This window comes from Aphelocoma coerulescens, chromosome 2, assembly GCF_041296385.1.
Source record: "Aphelocoma coerulescens isolate FSJ_1873_10779 chromosome 2, UR_Acoe_1.0, whole genome shotgun sequence".
Lineage (NCBI taxonomy): Eukaryota > Metazoa > Chordata > Aves > Passeriformes > Corvidae > Aphelocoma > Aphelocoma coerulescens.
Window position 1 is genome coordinate 49,081,175 of NC_091015.1, and position 17,089 is coordinate 49,098,263.

Consider the following 17,089-nt stretch of genomic DNA (forward strand, 5'->3'; position numbering starts at 1 on the left):
CTTGTTTCTAATGTAATATAGTCAATGTCTTATTTTACATTTGATTATAAGGTTGACACACTGATGTTTGGGTTCTACTGTGCCATGGGCATCTGTATAAAGAGATCTGGTAGTAGCAAGTCTTTTGTGTGTCCAGACCCTAACTGATTGTACAACAACATTTTGATTGGGCATTTTTGTACTAACAGTTTTCAAGTCCTTGGGTCTCTAAGCCTTGGCTGAACTTGTAGCAAAAAAGTCAGAGTAAACACCTAAAGCTTGTTGTATTTCAGGCAATTGGAAGGGATGAATTCGAGTAAGAAACAGAGTCTAGCCTTCCTCTTCTCCCTTCTGCATTCTTTCAAAGCTCAGGGGGGATGGAAGTTACTTCATCCTGTTTTGCAGCGTTCAGAAAGGAAACCCTTGTAAGTGGAACACCCTTGGAGACTTAAGTCAGCTCCTCAAACTCCTCCTTTGGTTTTTGGTTAAGTCATGTAGGATGGGAGACATCTTATTCCAGCAGTAGTCCCCTCTCTCTCTCTCACTCTCTTCCCTGTCCTCCTACCCCTTCCCTGTCAAGGCCCAAGGCAACGAGGATGGCAAGGTACTTGCAGAATTAGCTTTGGGTGGGACATGGAAATTTTAGGTGGCTAAAATGAGGTAAAGTGAATTCCACTGGTAGTCATTCTTAGTCTCTGTTCAGACATGTAAATGGTGGTAAAACCATAAATGAAGGAGAACTGTCATGATCAAAGCATATGGGCCATGGTGTTGATATGCATAAAGCAAGGATGACAGTGCTATCAGTTTTTGTTTGGGTATTTGATCTGCAAAATCTGTTTAGAAACCCTTGGATTTTGCAAGCATTTCCTAAGGATTCCTTTGAGCTGTTTCTTTCCTGTCTGTCTCTGGTTGCTTCCATATCTTGGGAATCCTGTTGGTTTGTTAGTGCCTGCTCTGACACTAAGCATCAGTGTGCCTGCAGGTTCTGTGCAGGTGTGGACTGGCAGGATAGTAAGTGTCTTTCAGCTCCCAACAAGATCTGATGGGAGTAGGGGAAAGGCAGTTGATGCCTTCTGGTTCATGGCAAGCAAGGCTCAGCTGGACACTGGTTACCAATTTTAAAATTTGGGAAGAACACTTGGAATTGAATGTAGGCTTTTTATTTTTATGTCTCCAATTACTTTCCTTTTTTTTTTTTTTTACTTTCACCACTGGCAGCAGTCCTGCACTCTAACTCAAGACCAAAATCTAAAAGAAACTATTTTTCATAACTAATTTGATATCTTGTTTCCTGTTTCATCACTTTTTTTTTTTTGTTCACCAAATATATAAGGCTGAAATTTTGGTATGCAGGGGAAAACAGGCAAATCATCTCAACAGTGTAAACTTCGATTCATAAATGTGAGACTTGAAACCAGACTGCTGTACAAGAAAACAGATGCCATGCAATAAATTAATACTAAGCTGAATAATAAACAAGATGTATTGTTAAAGGTCTTTAATGCAAAGAAAGTGATTTCAGACTTTCATATGCTTGTTTTCTGTCTTTGTTTTAAATGAAGCCTTTGCATGTGTTTCCTTTATTGTTCTCTTTTGCGCACATTTGAGCTTTCTTGGGTTGAGGACTCAGTCTCTGGTTGGGCAGTGGTGATTAACTTAAACTAAATAGGCAGCAATAATGTGATCTGAGAATGAAAAGGATTCATTTCTTTTAAACGAGGCAAAAAAAACCCCAAGGTTGAAGGAAATAGTTTACATAATCTGTAAACTAGTTAAGGAGCTGAATATTTATGCAGGTTGAAATTGAAGCTTAGTTGCCCTCTAGGGGTTTTACATTAATACAGCATATGCTAGCTTTTGGGTGGTTTTTTCTTCTTTCAGAATAAAGGTGAGACAAGTCTTTGGAAAAAACTTACATACTGACAAATCTGTGGTGGTAGAGGCATGTGTACATCTGCATTCAGTGAGTAAAACTCATTTAGTTCAAAACTCAGAAAATGGAGGAAGATTGTTAGCCAGATTATGTTCTTTTTTAATTTCTTTGTACCAGTGAAGAATGCACTCACAGTCAACCAGTCACAGCACTGAAGTCTCAGCCAGGAAAGGATCTTTCTTTCAGTCCTAAGTAAAGAGAAGACAAAAAGTCACAGGGGGTTGTAATGGCAGCACCAGGATCCTCAGTCAGTTTCTGTTCATGTCCCAGCCGCTGAATGCTGCTTCAAATTCTTGTGTCCTCAGCTGCCACTGACTAATGCACAGGGGTCTTCTGTCACTTCTGGTCTTACAGCAGGTTGAGCCCTGGATATGGGTCCTGTGATTGAATGTGTTAGAAACAAACTTTGTCCTCTCCTTTAGAGAGCAATTGACAAAAACAGTAGTTCTTGACTGTTTGGATAGGCATGTGATATTTCACTGGAAGTATCCTCATGCCATGGGAAGAAGTGTGACAAATGGCTTCTATACTGGAGCTACATATATATATATATATATATATATATATATATATATATATATATAACCCCTTGTCTTAACTTTAGTATGTCCTTTGCCAATGATTTTGTAGCAGATGCACTGTTAATATACTTATTTGAACAATTGCTAAATAAATTCATAAGAGTTCAGTTGTTTTTCCAAATATGGAGACCACATTTATGGGATTATTTTTGCTGTTCTTTTGTAACAGTGTTGACACTGTATTACTCTAAAATGTCTTTGCATCAGAAACAAGATAACTGGAGCAGGCAGAATAGATGCACTTAAACAACCCCGTCCTGCCAAACTCAAGTCCCTGTGCATACAGCTTGAGGAGCACAATGTAGTCAACTGTCAGAAGGTAGAGCAGTGTCCCCAAGGCTCCATTACACCAAACTACACCTGGATTTGTGCTAGTAAAGTCAATGATCTTACACAGATTTTTATGCCATTTGCCTATTAAGCTTTACACTGAAAAACAGTTTCTCTTTCTAGAGGGGCTTTCATACCTAGCTTCTGGTGCATTTTGTTTTGCTTTACAGATTTGCCAAAGACTTGTTTGTAAATCCCATCTACCAGTATTTCATTTTACTGTCTTCAAAATTATAACTTCTGCTCTGAAGAAATGTACCTGGTTATTGCAGTCATTTATTTAAAACACTTTAGAGAAGATGGAAGATAAATGTTACACAGTTACTACCAAATTTCTAGATATTGCTACGTTTTGGTAGTGTGCTTTCCTGTCACATGGTTTAAAGTCATCTCTTCAAAATTGTGAAATGAATAGGGTAGTCTGAAATTCTAAATGCCTCCATAGTCAATGATGCAGTTTCATTTGAAAAAGTAATTTTACATGCTTTATCACACTGTGGCCACAATTGAAAAGTATCAAGTTACTCTTCACTATTCACTTCAGAATATGGGCACAGCAGAATTTTTTTTTCCTGGAAAATTTGCACTTTGGTTTTGTCATCCTTACTAGCACTGAGTAGTACCTCGTTCAGCAGGAATTCTTCCATGGTGAAGAATTCCTGCCTCTACACCAGCATATGGCTCGTCATTTTTGAATAAAAGAGACTAAACATATACTGTGGAGTAGGGTAAGTACATGATAACTGTTTTGGAGACGTTGGAACGGTGGTTGGGGATGAATTGTGACCTGTGAGGGCAAGTAACTTCCTCTTTTAATAACTGTATAAATCTTTTATATTCTATCCCAAAAGACCTGAGATTTTGACCCTATTCTGTGTGGCCCATCTCACCCCCACCCTCCAGCTGGAACCCTGGAACCATTTTCCCTTTTGCTTAGAGGATACTTTGTTTCGTTCAGAGGAGTGAGAACTATTATTAATGTTACCACCACCGACCTTCGGTACTGGAACTCTGAATTAAATACATGGTTTTGGAAGTCCATTAAATTGAGCCGGGGGCAGGGAGGAAAGGAAGAATCCCTGACACAGCACGGTGTAACTGAGAGCTGGTGTCACGGTGGAATAGCTGGGCAAATGCCTCCTCAGGAGTTATATAAATACCCTGCTCTATCCCCACCGTGTGGTAGAAGGACATTACTGTTACTTCTTCCACTCCGTGAAGCTCTGTTTTTGAGAAATAGATATATTTTGACTTTGGAGTTCAGCTACAGAGTCAGTCACTATGGGACAGAGGGAGGGGGATGTTGTTTCTTTAAATCATCTGTTATCCTAACTTCTAAGCTGTCCCTGGGTGGCTCGGCAGCTCCCGAAGGAGGCGGGAGGATAAGCAGTGGCGAGGCTGCTCTGCGCAGCTCGAGTTGGATGCACTTGTTTATATAAAAGCAGGCAGTGACAGACAGTAGCCATGGGGGAACTTGCATTTGTTCCCGTTCTGCCTCTTCCGGCGCCTGGTACGGTAACGCTCGATGTCAGGGATATTTACTGCAGGGTGGGAGGAAAATTAGATCAAGTCAGTCTTAAAGGGTGCAGTTGTTTAAAACCAGTGCAGTTTAACCAAGGGGCTGTACTTGCTGGGCAGGCTTTACCTGAAACCTTATAGAGAAGGTAATGCTTGTACTTGATAAGAACATTCCTCATGCAGGTTTCTTTAGTGGACAAATCATGATTTACCCAAATAAACAGTTTCACAGCAATGTGCTTACTTTGCCTAAAAGGGCATATTTTTGTAATTTCACTAGGAAGGAAAGGAGGTCTGCTTCTCTTGAAAAATCTGCCTGCATAGCCCAGCAGATTGTCATCTTTCAGCACTTAAATCTGCCGTGACTGACAAAGTAGTCACTGTAAAGCCTTATACATAATAGTTATGCCCTTGCTACTTCTCCTGTGTCTTCTGAGGACATAACCCTCTTCTGTGTACTGCTGTGCTCTGCCTGTCTTGCTTAGTCAGAAGCAAGACAACTTCTGACTTCTTGTAGCTCTTAAAGAGTGGGGTTGCTGGAATTTACTTTAAAAAGATGACAGTACTAGATTTCTGTGTGTTTGGGGCAAAACGCACACACACATATGTAGATAGGTTTGCATACTGATGCATACAGAAAATGCTGACAACTCTGTACATCTGGGATGGTAGATCAGATCAGGTCCAGATCAGATCGGGTCTATGGCACTAAAACTAACAAGTACACATTTCTCTGTATCATCTCTGCCAAAGCTCCTTTTGCTGTTGAAGTCCAAGTTCTGTTGAAATTCTAGTGACTAAATGTATATTGCTAATAAATTATGTCTACCCCAGTATCTCATTATTTAGCAATAGTCAGGAAAGGACTGCCTGACGTTTTAAGGTGCATGTTCTTTAAAAATTGCCTTTTCTGACTCTGAGACTACTTAGGAAAACGCTTTACCTAGTCAAGTGTCATGTGTGCATTCAGTATTCATATCAAACTGAAAACTAACTTTAGTCTTTCCACCCCTTGTCCACAAAAAGACATTTTGGTTAGATCTCACGTGTGCAGGACATAGAATGAAGAGAGCTGACCTGACCTTGTCCAAATGGCAGAACTAAATGCTTCTGAAAGTATCCTGAGATTGCATGTGTATATTATTTTCAGAACTCTTTTTGTTAACTCTTAATTACTTTAATCTAGCATATTTTTGTTAACACATTTAAGTATTTGTCTGGGTTTTGTTAGTTGAACTGATTGGGTTGGCTTGAATTACTGTGTTTGGCTGTGTTCCTCAGCTTGTTTTATGTGTTTTTCTTAAAACAATTCTTCTCTTTCTTAAACTTTGCTTTTCAGTTTCATGCCCTGTTTCTTGGTGCTTATTATGAAGTTGGAAAGAAAAGGTCCAGTGATATGCTGTGGATAAGTGTGGGTTACTAGGGACAGACAGAAGTGCTTCTCTGCTGTTGCTTGAGGTTTCTGGTTATGGCTCTTACAAACATCCACAATTCTCCATCTGGATGGTAGCAAATTTTGAAGTGCAGAACATGCGTAGTGAGTCTGGTGAGAGAGGTTCCCCCAGCACAAGCCCCTGCATCGCATGGGAATGGGACTGTATCTTTGTTGTTCATGGCTTTCCTGAATTTGCTCATCATTCCTTGATGCTAGCTTCTTAAGATTCTTTTTTCCCCCACAAATTCTGTCTTTAATGATTGTTGGGTTTGAAAACAAGAGAAACCCTGCTAATATTCCTATAATAAAAAGATCAGCAGCTGAGCAATGACTTCTGTTTTGAATTAACTGATGTTGGAGGATCCCTATGTGCCTTAGATGAGTTTTAAGAACTGCTGTGATATTGTGGTTTAAAAAAAACCCTATATATTTTTTTATAATTTTTGAAACAGAGCATTTAAATAAGCCATTCATTTCCTATATTGATTTTAAAAGCCCATTGTAAGCAGTTGACCAAACCTAGATGTGGAAATTTTGGAGACTGTTAGTTCCTAAGTAGATAGGTGGCATTGACAGAGTGAGGATGTTCTGAAAAAAACCCCAACCAACCCTCAAACATTTTTGATCTGTGTAGAGTGCCTTTGCTCCCTTCTGCTTTGGTCTGTTCTGCATCCAGCTGAGAGATACTTTGAGGCCAATTAATTTTTGCAGCAGGATTTTGAAAACCTGCTAATGAAAAAAGCATGCATGGTATGAAACAAATAACTACAATTGCAGTAGTTGGGAGTTTAGCAGGACATGAGTGGGCCAGGGTAGATAGATGTTGAAGGAATCCAGGCTATCATGTGCCTTTCTGGTTTCAGGAGGTTTTTTCGCTCTTTCTTCCTCTTCTTTTGGATGCTTGTCTGTTTAGACCCACCATGTAAGGCGTCCTAAGGGTTTTGAAGGGCACGTGAGAACTTTATGCTTCAGGGTATAAGCCAAGTTTACAGTTAATAGGGATTAGGAAGAAACTTCACTTGAGAAGATGTTTTTCCATAATGTAGACTTTCTGACACGTTTTTCTAAAGCAGCTGTTACTGGTTTCTGAGAAAGATGGTGTACAGGAGAAATGGGCCCTTCGTCTGATTCAGTATGTTATTTTCTCATCTCTAAATGTTCCCTAAAGCAAAGTCTTCAGATTTGTTTCTAGGGTATTGAAAAGATGTCTTCTCTATCCCAAGGCATTGTGTTTAGACAAACAGTTTCTAGGGTTTTTTTTGGAAACACTCCTCCTCTGCAGATCACAGTTGTGCTATTTGCCTTCCTGATGATTCTCTCCTTCACCTCAGTCATGAGACAAGGGATGTTTCAGCATTTCATACTGGAGTGCCAGAGATGGTGTGGTCTGCTGGGGGATCCTCTGTTTGCACTCTGTACTTCAGGATAAAGCAGCTTTTCTATGCAGAGAGTGCCCTGGGAAAGATTAGGCAGGAGGATGGCTACCCCCTCCTTAAAATTCCTGAATTCCTGGGATTCTCTCCTCCTCAGTCCTATATTGTGTGCTAGAATGTATTGATCATCTCTCCTAGGATAGATAGATACCTCCAGCTACAAAAGCTGAAATGGAGCAGATTTTGGGGGGCTGGTGATGAGCAGAAAAATGGAAAGTGTATGATTTTTATATTATAGCAAATGAATATTTGTGCAGACAAAGTATTTGATCTGATAACAGAGGTTCACATGAAAGAATCAAGGTTATGTTATGTCAATTTTCTCTTTGCCCTATATAAGATGCATTTAATTATTTCATGCTATCTCCTTCTATTCCAATTAATCTGTCATATATATTGTTGCTCAAATTAGAATAATTCTTTAATCAGCTGTGTTATGCATGCCATAGTAGGCTAGAATAGGAAAGCTACTCCTAGCATACTGACGATGCATGTATTTTATTTGTTATTGTAATTTAAAAGTAAAATCAGAAATATTGATTTCTACTTGACTGGAGAGATGATTTAGTTTGAATATCAGACTGATGTTAATCAGGTGAGAATTAATTGAGTTGGAGGTATTAGATATTCAGTGATGTTAACTGAACCATGATCAATCTACAGAGAAGCTTTCTTTTGTACTGTGTTGGAAATATCAAATAGCTCATACTCCACAATGTAAAACAATCTCTTCATGTTCATGCTACTACTTCCTCTGGTTCATTAAATGCACCAGTAATCTGTTCTGTGCATACAGAGTAATCTTCAAAGTAAAAGCTAATAAATCATAATTTAATACAAAATTAAAAACATAATAACTCCCCCTAAAAATGTTGCTGGTAATGTTTTGGATCATTTAATGTTTTTGTACACATTTTACAAACAAAGGTTTTAAAATTTTGCCCTTGTTTAGTTTTTAAAGGGAACTGTTTCTTCCTCTTTCGACCATCACCTCCAAATCCTCATTGTTACTTGGGCATCTTTTCTCCACTCAGTGGTATGGCCCCAGGAATGACCCAAACACTGGACAAAACTATTTCTTTTTTATTCTGTGCAGAGGGAAAAAACCTACCTCAGAGTAAGCCTGGTCTGGATCATGATGCAAGTTGTGTTGGTTTTTTTTTTTTCCTTATTTTAAGAGTGTGATAGCAGTATCATAAGTGTTGAGAAAATATAAATGGTGAGATAACACCTCTGTAGGACTTTCTCTTAAGTAGTAAGATTGTAAAGTCTTTAAATAAACGAGAGCCAGACCTGAGAGGATCAATTTATCTTGATAATGGGGAATATTTCATTTATTTTGTGTACAAGCAGATCTGCAAAATAGATGCACAGTTATAATTGATAAAACTACAGTTCCAATATTATACGAAACGTACAACACTTCATAATATGAGCCAGTATGAAAGTGCCAAGTATTTTTATAATCTGAATCTGCAAAAAATGAACTTTCAGAAATAGCCTTCACACTACAAACAGTTCATACATTGAAAATAATGAGGGTGATTCCTTGGTGTTGTTATATCAGCACAGTTTCCATGCAGCTGTTTGTCTGGAGATAAGTCCCACTTTTTATTCTTGTCTTGTTTTGCACATGGGAAGACTTGGATGTTTGCAGAAAGAAATAATTAAGTATCTAAAATTTTAAAATATTTAAAGGGAAAAATCCTTAAAAAATCTGCTACAAATGTTATCTGTTGCTGGTTGTTCCTCTTTATTACATCACTAAAAACCTCCCACAACTTTCAGTTTGTTTTTAAGCTTGGGGCAGGACATAAGAGGTTTTTTTCATAAAGTCTTTCCTTTGCAGACACATAACTGAAACTTCAGCAGTTCAGCACAGCTATTCCACCATTTCATTTTGAATGCAGCACAGTGAAAAGACCAGCCTAATTCTCCTTGCGGGTGGGATGATGTTGTAAGCTACACTTTCATCATAAATATGATGCCTTGTTTTTGTTGTCCACTGTCTGTAGTCCTGCAGACACTGATATTAACAGTGTTAAATTTAACCTTGTCTGGTTTAATGGTGTGGAAGAAAATCATCATCTTTATTCAGCAGAGCTGTGCCTCTATCTTATGCCAAATGTCGGTTTGTCCCTTTGACTCAAAATCCTACAAGTTTGTTATTTTTTGTCATACAGAGCAAATACTTCTTGAACCTATGAATATGTTCTAAAGTTAAAATGGGCAGCACCCTGGCTCTTTATCTCCTTTTTTTTAATTAGGACTTGTATGTACCAGGACATCTGTTGGTGGACACCCACCAATTTTGTTGTAGCTTTCTGGTAATGTATCTGATCTTTTAAAATTAATACTTTAGTGTGTATTGCATATGCCTGTCTGACTGCTTGGACAGACAGGGAAATAATTTGTCCAGTCTTTATTCTGTGATAAATGAATAGTTAGCCAGTTTCACTTCAGTTTCCATCTGCTTCCCATATTGTCTTGTCATAAAGTCATAAAACAGAGTTGGGGAAAAAGCAATTAAAAATACTAAAGAAAAGCATTCTTCTTAGATACTGTTTTTTTCAGCAAAGATTAGTGTGGACTGTAAAGATCTTTGTAAACAAAGTGTTCTTTACCATGTCTACCTTCTAGCTATTTATCAAAGAAGCCTTAATTAAAGAGTGCTCTGTAACTTAAAGAAGTTTTTAATCAACCATCAAATATACTAAGGCACTCAAAACTAATTCTTGATACCTACAACATAATTTGTGTAATTCTGTATCTGAAGGGAATTATAGAAAGACTTGGAATAGGATTTTTATTTAAAAAATTCGTGTCTGTACAGCTTTATAGACAAATTAAGAGGGCTTTAAAAAGCTCTTTTTTTCTGTTCAGTGACTTTACATATGTCAGGATCTAATTTCTCCTAGTTCTCTGTGTCATGCTTTCCCAAGTAGGTAAGCTGGGATAGGGGGATAGGGAGACCCAGTGAAATCTGGCTCTTGGACCCAGGGAAGATCTGGAGGTGCTGTTCGGAGGACCAAACTCAGCAGCTTCCCTGAGCTGCTCAGGGCCAGAGTTGCTTCCTGCTGAAGAGTCAGTCCTTGGAAGGACTCATTCATCTCTGGCCTCAGCCAAAAAGCCCTCCTGTCTGTCCCTGAAAATGTGGTCTCCCCATCATAGGCAGATCACCTACCCATGCCAGCATGCCGTAGTGAGCAGGTGAGAACTGGCAAACCTGACTTGCTCTGTATCCAGACATGGCTGTTCAGCTTTTGTTCAGTTGACAGCAGACCTCTGTCTTGGCAAAGCTACCTTTTGTCCTTTCATACTTGGTTGTGGCTGTAATGGCCAAAATGTAATGAGATTTAAAATTCACTGAACTGTGACCAAACTCATTTTGGATTTGCCTTGCAAAAGAAATACAAAGCTTTCTTCATGAGAGAGGAAGAAGAAATCCAGCCTCCATTCGGTGATGAGCTGTTCAGTAAAGTTTCTCTGAGCCGTAGCCTCGAGAAGAGATCTCTGCTCCGTGTGCATCCCCTTAGACAGAGCCTATGGCACGGAGAGGAGCCTGTGGGGTAACCTATGTCAGATATGATGTCATGAACCATGACTTCTGCAGGTGAAAGGGGGGGTCTGTAGTCAGTTTCCATGGTAACTGGTAGGCACCTGCAGCTCACTGACGCAGTAGTGGATCTGTCCTTGTCTGTGCACAGAGCATTCAGTGATGGACATATGTAGCTGTCCTAGAAAAGTCTTGGCAGAGGGTTGATTTTATGGAGGGCATGCCTTTTTCCCCTTTCCAACAAGGCATTTTCACTTCTGTTGTGTTGAGCTCTGTTCCTCAATTTATTTAGCTTGTATTTGGAAATATTGGGGATAACTTTTATTGTTTGTTTGAAACATGTCTTTCTTTTGTGTTACAGTTCACAAGGAATTTGCAGACTGGCCCAAATTTACCTCCAGTTTTACTGCTGCTTGAGGTTCTGTTTTGGTAGCTTGCTGCTTGCAGGAAGAAAGAAAACATATTAGGCCATGAACTTGTAAAATCATGGAAAGCCATTTGCTAAAGTCATAAAGATTGGATCATACACAAGATTATGAAAATATCAATTCTGTTCTTTCTATAATGTGCAGTGTATCAAGAAGAAGGTTTGTTTGGATTCTTTAGTGTTCTGATTACCCCTCAGCTGCTGAAGTGTTAAATCACAATAGGTTTGTAATGAGATCCTGTGTATCTGCTCCTTTTGTGGTGTCTTGCTATGCATCCTGAAACTTAAGTCTACAATGCAGATATTGCCTGAGTGAAGAATGAGTAAGGATTGTCAGGATTACAGAGATGGAGATTAATTCTTGGTTTGAGATGTCTTGAACTACTGAGCACTATTTCTGACATCATTCTCCAAACCAATAGTGTAAACACTCTTTGTGCTGCTCAACATTGACACATTTAATTTCATGACTTCATGAATCGTAGAGTCGTGAATCATAAGTATCATAGAATATGATGAATTGGAAGGGGCCTGTCAGGCTCATCAATTCCAACTCCTGGCCCTACATGGAACACCCAATCACACCATGTGCCTGAGACCATTGTCCAAATGCTTCCTGAGCTCAGACAGGCTTGGTGCTGTGGCCACTTCCTAGGGGAGCCTGTTCCACTGTCCAACCAGCCTCTCTGGGTGGATATCTTTTCCTGATAGCCAACCTAAACCTCCCCTGGCCCAGCTTTGTGCTGTTTCCTTGAGTTCTGTCACTGGTTATGAGAGTGAAGAGATTGGTACTTGCCCCTCTGTGAGCGAGACAAAGCACAATTAAAAATAAAACAATATTCTCCAGACTCCTGGAATGTTTCTGGTAAGTGTCTATAACTAAACCTGTCTTGCCCTCCTTAAGTGACTGCCAGACAGAAGAGATGGATAATGAAGTTTTGTGTGCTCATATAAGGATGTCTAATATGCTTTAACCTTCCTTCTTCCTCTCTATTGTTAAGCATCAGTAATGTTAAAGCTAAACAGCTGGAAGCAGTTTTATCACTTTGCAACAGTGCCTGGCCATGTACCACAGGCAGGGCCTTCTGAAGCCAGGGAATGCTGGCAATTGCAGTTCAGGCTTTTTTTGTTCACTGGGACATCACGCCTTTAACCAATCAAGACTGGTGAGCTAACAAGTGAGAGGGACCTCCTGTTGTCTTCAGTGGTTTTTTACTTCACAGCTTCCAGAAGAAATGATTACTACTACAAAAAAAAAACCAAAACAACCCAAAACCTCAGCACAGCACTTAAAGAAGTGCCTATAGAGAGTATAAATCAAACTGGTCACTAGACAGACTATAAGCTTTCAAAAGCTTTGGATGTTTTTCCCAGAAAAAAACAAAGGTCATTTTTAGAAATGTACTAATAGGTATGATTTTTCTGAGATGCTGATGTAGGAACAGTCAGGATAAACAGTCCAGGAAAGAACAGAAGAAATGTCAGATTCACCTTTGAAAACCAGAGAAACATTTTGATAACCTAATAACCCATTTGCCTTGTTCTGAGCTTACACTGCTTAGTAAACTTCAGCTGTCCAGGTGTTTCCTCATAGTTGTGCTTGTGCATTTGGATGACTTTAAAACATGTAGATCTTAGAAATTGGGTGTGATTGTTAATAGATACCTTTAAACACAGGTTACAGTGTCTTCCCAGCTGGTAATTAACTGGTAATTAATTTAAACCCATTTTCTGCACACTTTCATCTGGTTTTCATGTAGAGTGTGGTGGAGTTGCCAGTGTGTAATGCTGGGTGCTGTATTTGAGCATGTTTTTTTAAGTATTCATCAATAAATAATACCTTTGAAGTAGATAAGAAGGCAGTTCTTTGCAAAGTTTATGTCAATATAAGTATGACTTAAATCTGTCATCAACACTTTCAGCAAACACTGCCTTTTCTTGTAAATTATTTTAGTGAAAGCCCAATTAATAACAGCTGTGGACAAACAGATTAATCTCACCTAGGGTAATGCACAGGTAATGTGATTTACCTGTTGTATGATGTAGTACCATTAAGTTTTGATGTTACTAGATTAGCTGTAAATTTTGCTAAGTATGTGCAAAAAAACCCCCAATTTCTGTATGCCCTAAATTTGCTGGATATTAAATCACTACTTGGAAGACCTTAGAGGAGGAGAAATTGATGGAATTCTGGAAGGGGATGCAGTAGGGGGGAACTTTGTTCTTATTCTAGCTCCTGGTTGATCTTGGACACATGGCTCTTCCTCTCTTTCTTTCTCTCTTTTTCTCTTTTCTCTCTCTCTCTCTCTTTCTCTCTCTTTCTCTCTCTTTCTCTCTCTCTCTCTTTCTTTCTCTCTTTCTCTCTTTCTTTCTCTCTTTCTCCTCTTTCTTTCTCTCTTTCTCTCTTTCTCTCTTTCTCCTCTTTCTCTCTTTCTCTCCTCTTTCTCTCTTTCTCTCTTTCTCTCTTTCTCTCTTTCTCTCTTTCTCTCTTTCTCCTCTTTCTCTCTTTCTCTCTTTCTCTCTTTCTCTCTTCTCTTCTCTCTTCTCTCTCTTTCTCTCTTTCTCTCTTTCTTTTCCATTTGCTAAATGTAGCGGATTACCTCTTACCAGACCTCTTAGAGCAGTTTGAAATCTCCTGATAGAAATAACAGCCAATTCTTATCTGTGGTTATTATTCAGTGAAACATCTGTACAGGTGCTGGTAACAATGAGGCATAATTTTAGTTACACCCAGATAAATTGCCATGTTCTTGGCCATGATTTTGCCGTGCTGTTTAGTTCTTACTGACTTGAAGTCTTGAAATCCTTAAAGCAGACCAGGTACTTTCACTTCATTAAGCAACTTCATTGTAAATGCCGGAGATCATGATCCCAGAAATGTACATGATAGCCCCAAGTAGAGCATGTGAAAAGCAGGCACAAGAGTCATGGATTTGCTGCAAGAATAACTTCAGAAATGGTATTAGCAACAGCAGTATGTGTGTGAATGTGTTACATGATGAGGGGAGAATCCCAATTAAAGTGCTGTTGCTATACAAGTGACAAAGACCTTGCAAACAGCATGAGAATCTAGGCCAACTATGGTTATATTAATAATAAATCAGATCTGGTCTGATACCTCCTACACATAGGTTTTTTCACCTATTGTCATTTTTCTAACTTCAATTTAGTTTGTGTGGGGTTTTTTTTCCCCAGCATTTTAACTAAATGTTGTCAAGAAACTGGTCTTCTGATGGTGGTGAAGTGTCGGCAGGAGAACACAGCACTGAAGGACTGTCTGGTTGGCTAGTAAGTCACTCATGAGTTTTTGCTGGGTTTTTGTGCATGGCCTATGCTAATCTAGAAATGTTAACTATTCTGAAAAGGGTTGTGTAGGGTTATGGACTTGGATGTATTTTCTGAAAATGGTATCTTTGCTTTATTAAAACAGTGCTGGTCAGGACCCTAACTGATAAGATTTTATTTACCATATAGCTACAGAGACTCTCTTCTTGATTCACCTGGTGACAGATTTCAGCCCAGAGGACCTGTAGCCCTTTATTTGCTCTGGTACATCACAGATGTGGGGATAGGGGTGCGCAGTGAAGTTCCTTCATAATCTGTTAGTGAGACAGGATAAGTTTGTTTTCATTTTGCTTCTGATTTTTAAGACTAAGTCTGTCTTGAAAGTGTCCTGCTGTTGTGAACAGCAGTAGTTGTAGCAGTGGGAAATTGTTAGATGCAAGAGAGATCAACTCAGTGCTATGGTGGATTGAAACATCTCTTTTGGAAGTTGTAATTTACCCCAGTGCCATTAGGCTGAAATGTTAGATTCCTGAATTTGCCAGGGTGAAGGGTGGGGATTTTTTGAGTTTGACTGGGGAAAAAGGAAGTTGGTTTGATTTTTGGTGTATCCTGCTCCCTTAAACCAGCAATTAAGATTAAAAATAAATGCCTTTGAACTAGTGACAGTTATTCTCAAGTATTTAGGAATTGATGAAAAAACATGTGCAGCCAGGCAAGAATTCAGGCCTAACTGCAGTCAGAACTTGCTGGAGTTACTCAGTTCTATTTGTCTGTACCTTCACCTTAAAAAAAACCAACCCAAACAAAACAAAATGCTTCTGACAGAAAAGGTTTATAGTGTTTGAATAGGTATATTTTAAAAAAATATGGGAGAAAGAAATTTAATGTAATGATCAAGGACCTATATATCAACTGCTCAAGACATACACTTGAACCTATTCCCAGTAGTTACTTGGGTGCATAAAAAAAAAGTCAACTGCAGAAGCTTTCCATGATGAGGAGGGTAACTGCAAATGAATTCTTCAGCTGAACCTAAATACCTAATGTCTTTCCCTTTTTCTGCCTTTCCCCTTGATTGCTTCACTCCAGAGGCTTGAAAAGGATTATGCTTCAAGAGAGAACAGTATCATGACAGAGTACTTAGAGTTTACAAAGATAACTTTAACACTTAGGTACTTCATAAAAAAGGTATTTTTCTGTTAAAGTCAGGCAAGTTTTCTTTGGGTGTAAAAAGAAGGTCAGTTATGAGTGGTACTGATGCAATATCTGTTCCATACTCCAGAGAAAAACAATATATATTCTTTTATCTTGTAGCTATTCTGATCCGTCATTCTATGAAGAATGCAAAGCAGAATATTTGAAGCAAAGAGAAGAATACAGAGCAACTGGAATTAAGAAGAAAAGACAGAAGCTTAATCCAAATGTGTAATTAAAACTTAAAATGAACTTTTCAAATTTCATATGCAACTTGGATTTCACTTGATTTAAACAGACTTAAATCATCTGTACCCTTCTGTGTGGAGTTTAACTGAAATACACAAGATGAATGGAGAATAAAATAACGTGTGAAATTAAGAATTAATTTTAATTTTTTTTGTAATTAAAGATCTAGAGCATGCTGTCACAGTTTGCAAGAGAAGTTGCAAAGGTGTTCCTCTATCTGGACTTGCGATTTTATTACCAGTGTACAATTTGGAGTTTACAATTCCAGAATGTCCATTTGGAGTTTAAAGCTTCTATCTAGTTACGTGAGCCAGGCTACATAAAAAACTTAAGGGTGAATAATTTAGATTGTATTAACTGATCACAGATTGGGTATACATTAAAGTTGGTCTCTTAGTCATCACCTGAAGCTGTGTATGAAGATGCACTTGCTAGAAGAGGAGGGTGGCAAATGCAGAAGACCTGCTCAGACTGGTGTGAATTACTCTTTTCATCAAAATGTTGTTGGATGAGAGCCTGGTAGTACTTGTGCCTGCACTGTGACACATTTTTAAGTCTACACTGTGACTCACTTCTAAGTCTGCGCTGTCAGAAGGGATGGATGCCGTATGCTTGTGCACGGCCCGACTGACCATTTCAACTCTAGATGAGGCAGTAATCTCATCCAGGCCTTCCTTGAGAACAGGGAATAAGATGCCATGCTTCAGGAGTGAGCAGTGACCACACTTGCAAAATTATTCCAGGCAGAGGTGAGTAAGCAACTAAACCAGGCACCTAAGATGCAGAACTTTGCAAACCAGAACTAAAATGCACTTAGTTCTCTTGCAGGAACTAAGTGTAAAGCAAGTCCCTAATTTAAAAAGAGCACATAAAGGATCTTTTCGTGTACTGATACTTGAAGCTGCTTAATTATAGAATTCTCAAATGCTTAAATGTCTTCACTAGAGCTACTAATATAAAGTTTTACAAACTATCTTGGAGGATATTCCAAGATTCTGAAATAAAAATAAATTCTTTACAAGGAAAGGCTGCACTTAAACTTGGTAACTTTAATGCCCTGATTAAAGAAAAAAAAATTTGAGGAAGGAATGGGATTTGATACTGTTCCATTAGAAGAGGCAACATTGTACTTGTTTACTTTAATACTGTTTCACCACAAACACAGT

The 17,089-nt window shown here is 38.7% G+C and overlaps 1 protein-coding gene across 1 annotated transcript in view; it reads left to right on the forward strand.

Annotated features, from left to right (window-relative positions):
• Positions 1-16,058, forward strand: part of CMC1 (C-X9-C motif containing 1) — a 39,699-nt gene extending 23,641 nt beyond the window's left edge. The window contains 2 exon segments of the mRNA XM_069007349.1: positions 14,391-14,483; positions 15,795-16,058. Coding sequence (XP_068863450.1) covers positions 14,391-14,483; positions 15,795-15,909 — 208 coding nt within the window. The 3' untranslated portion in view covers positions 15,910-16,058.
• Positions 16,059-17,089: the final 1,031 nt, after the last annotated feature.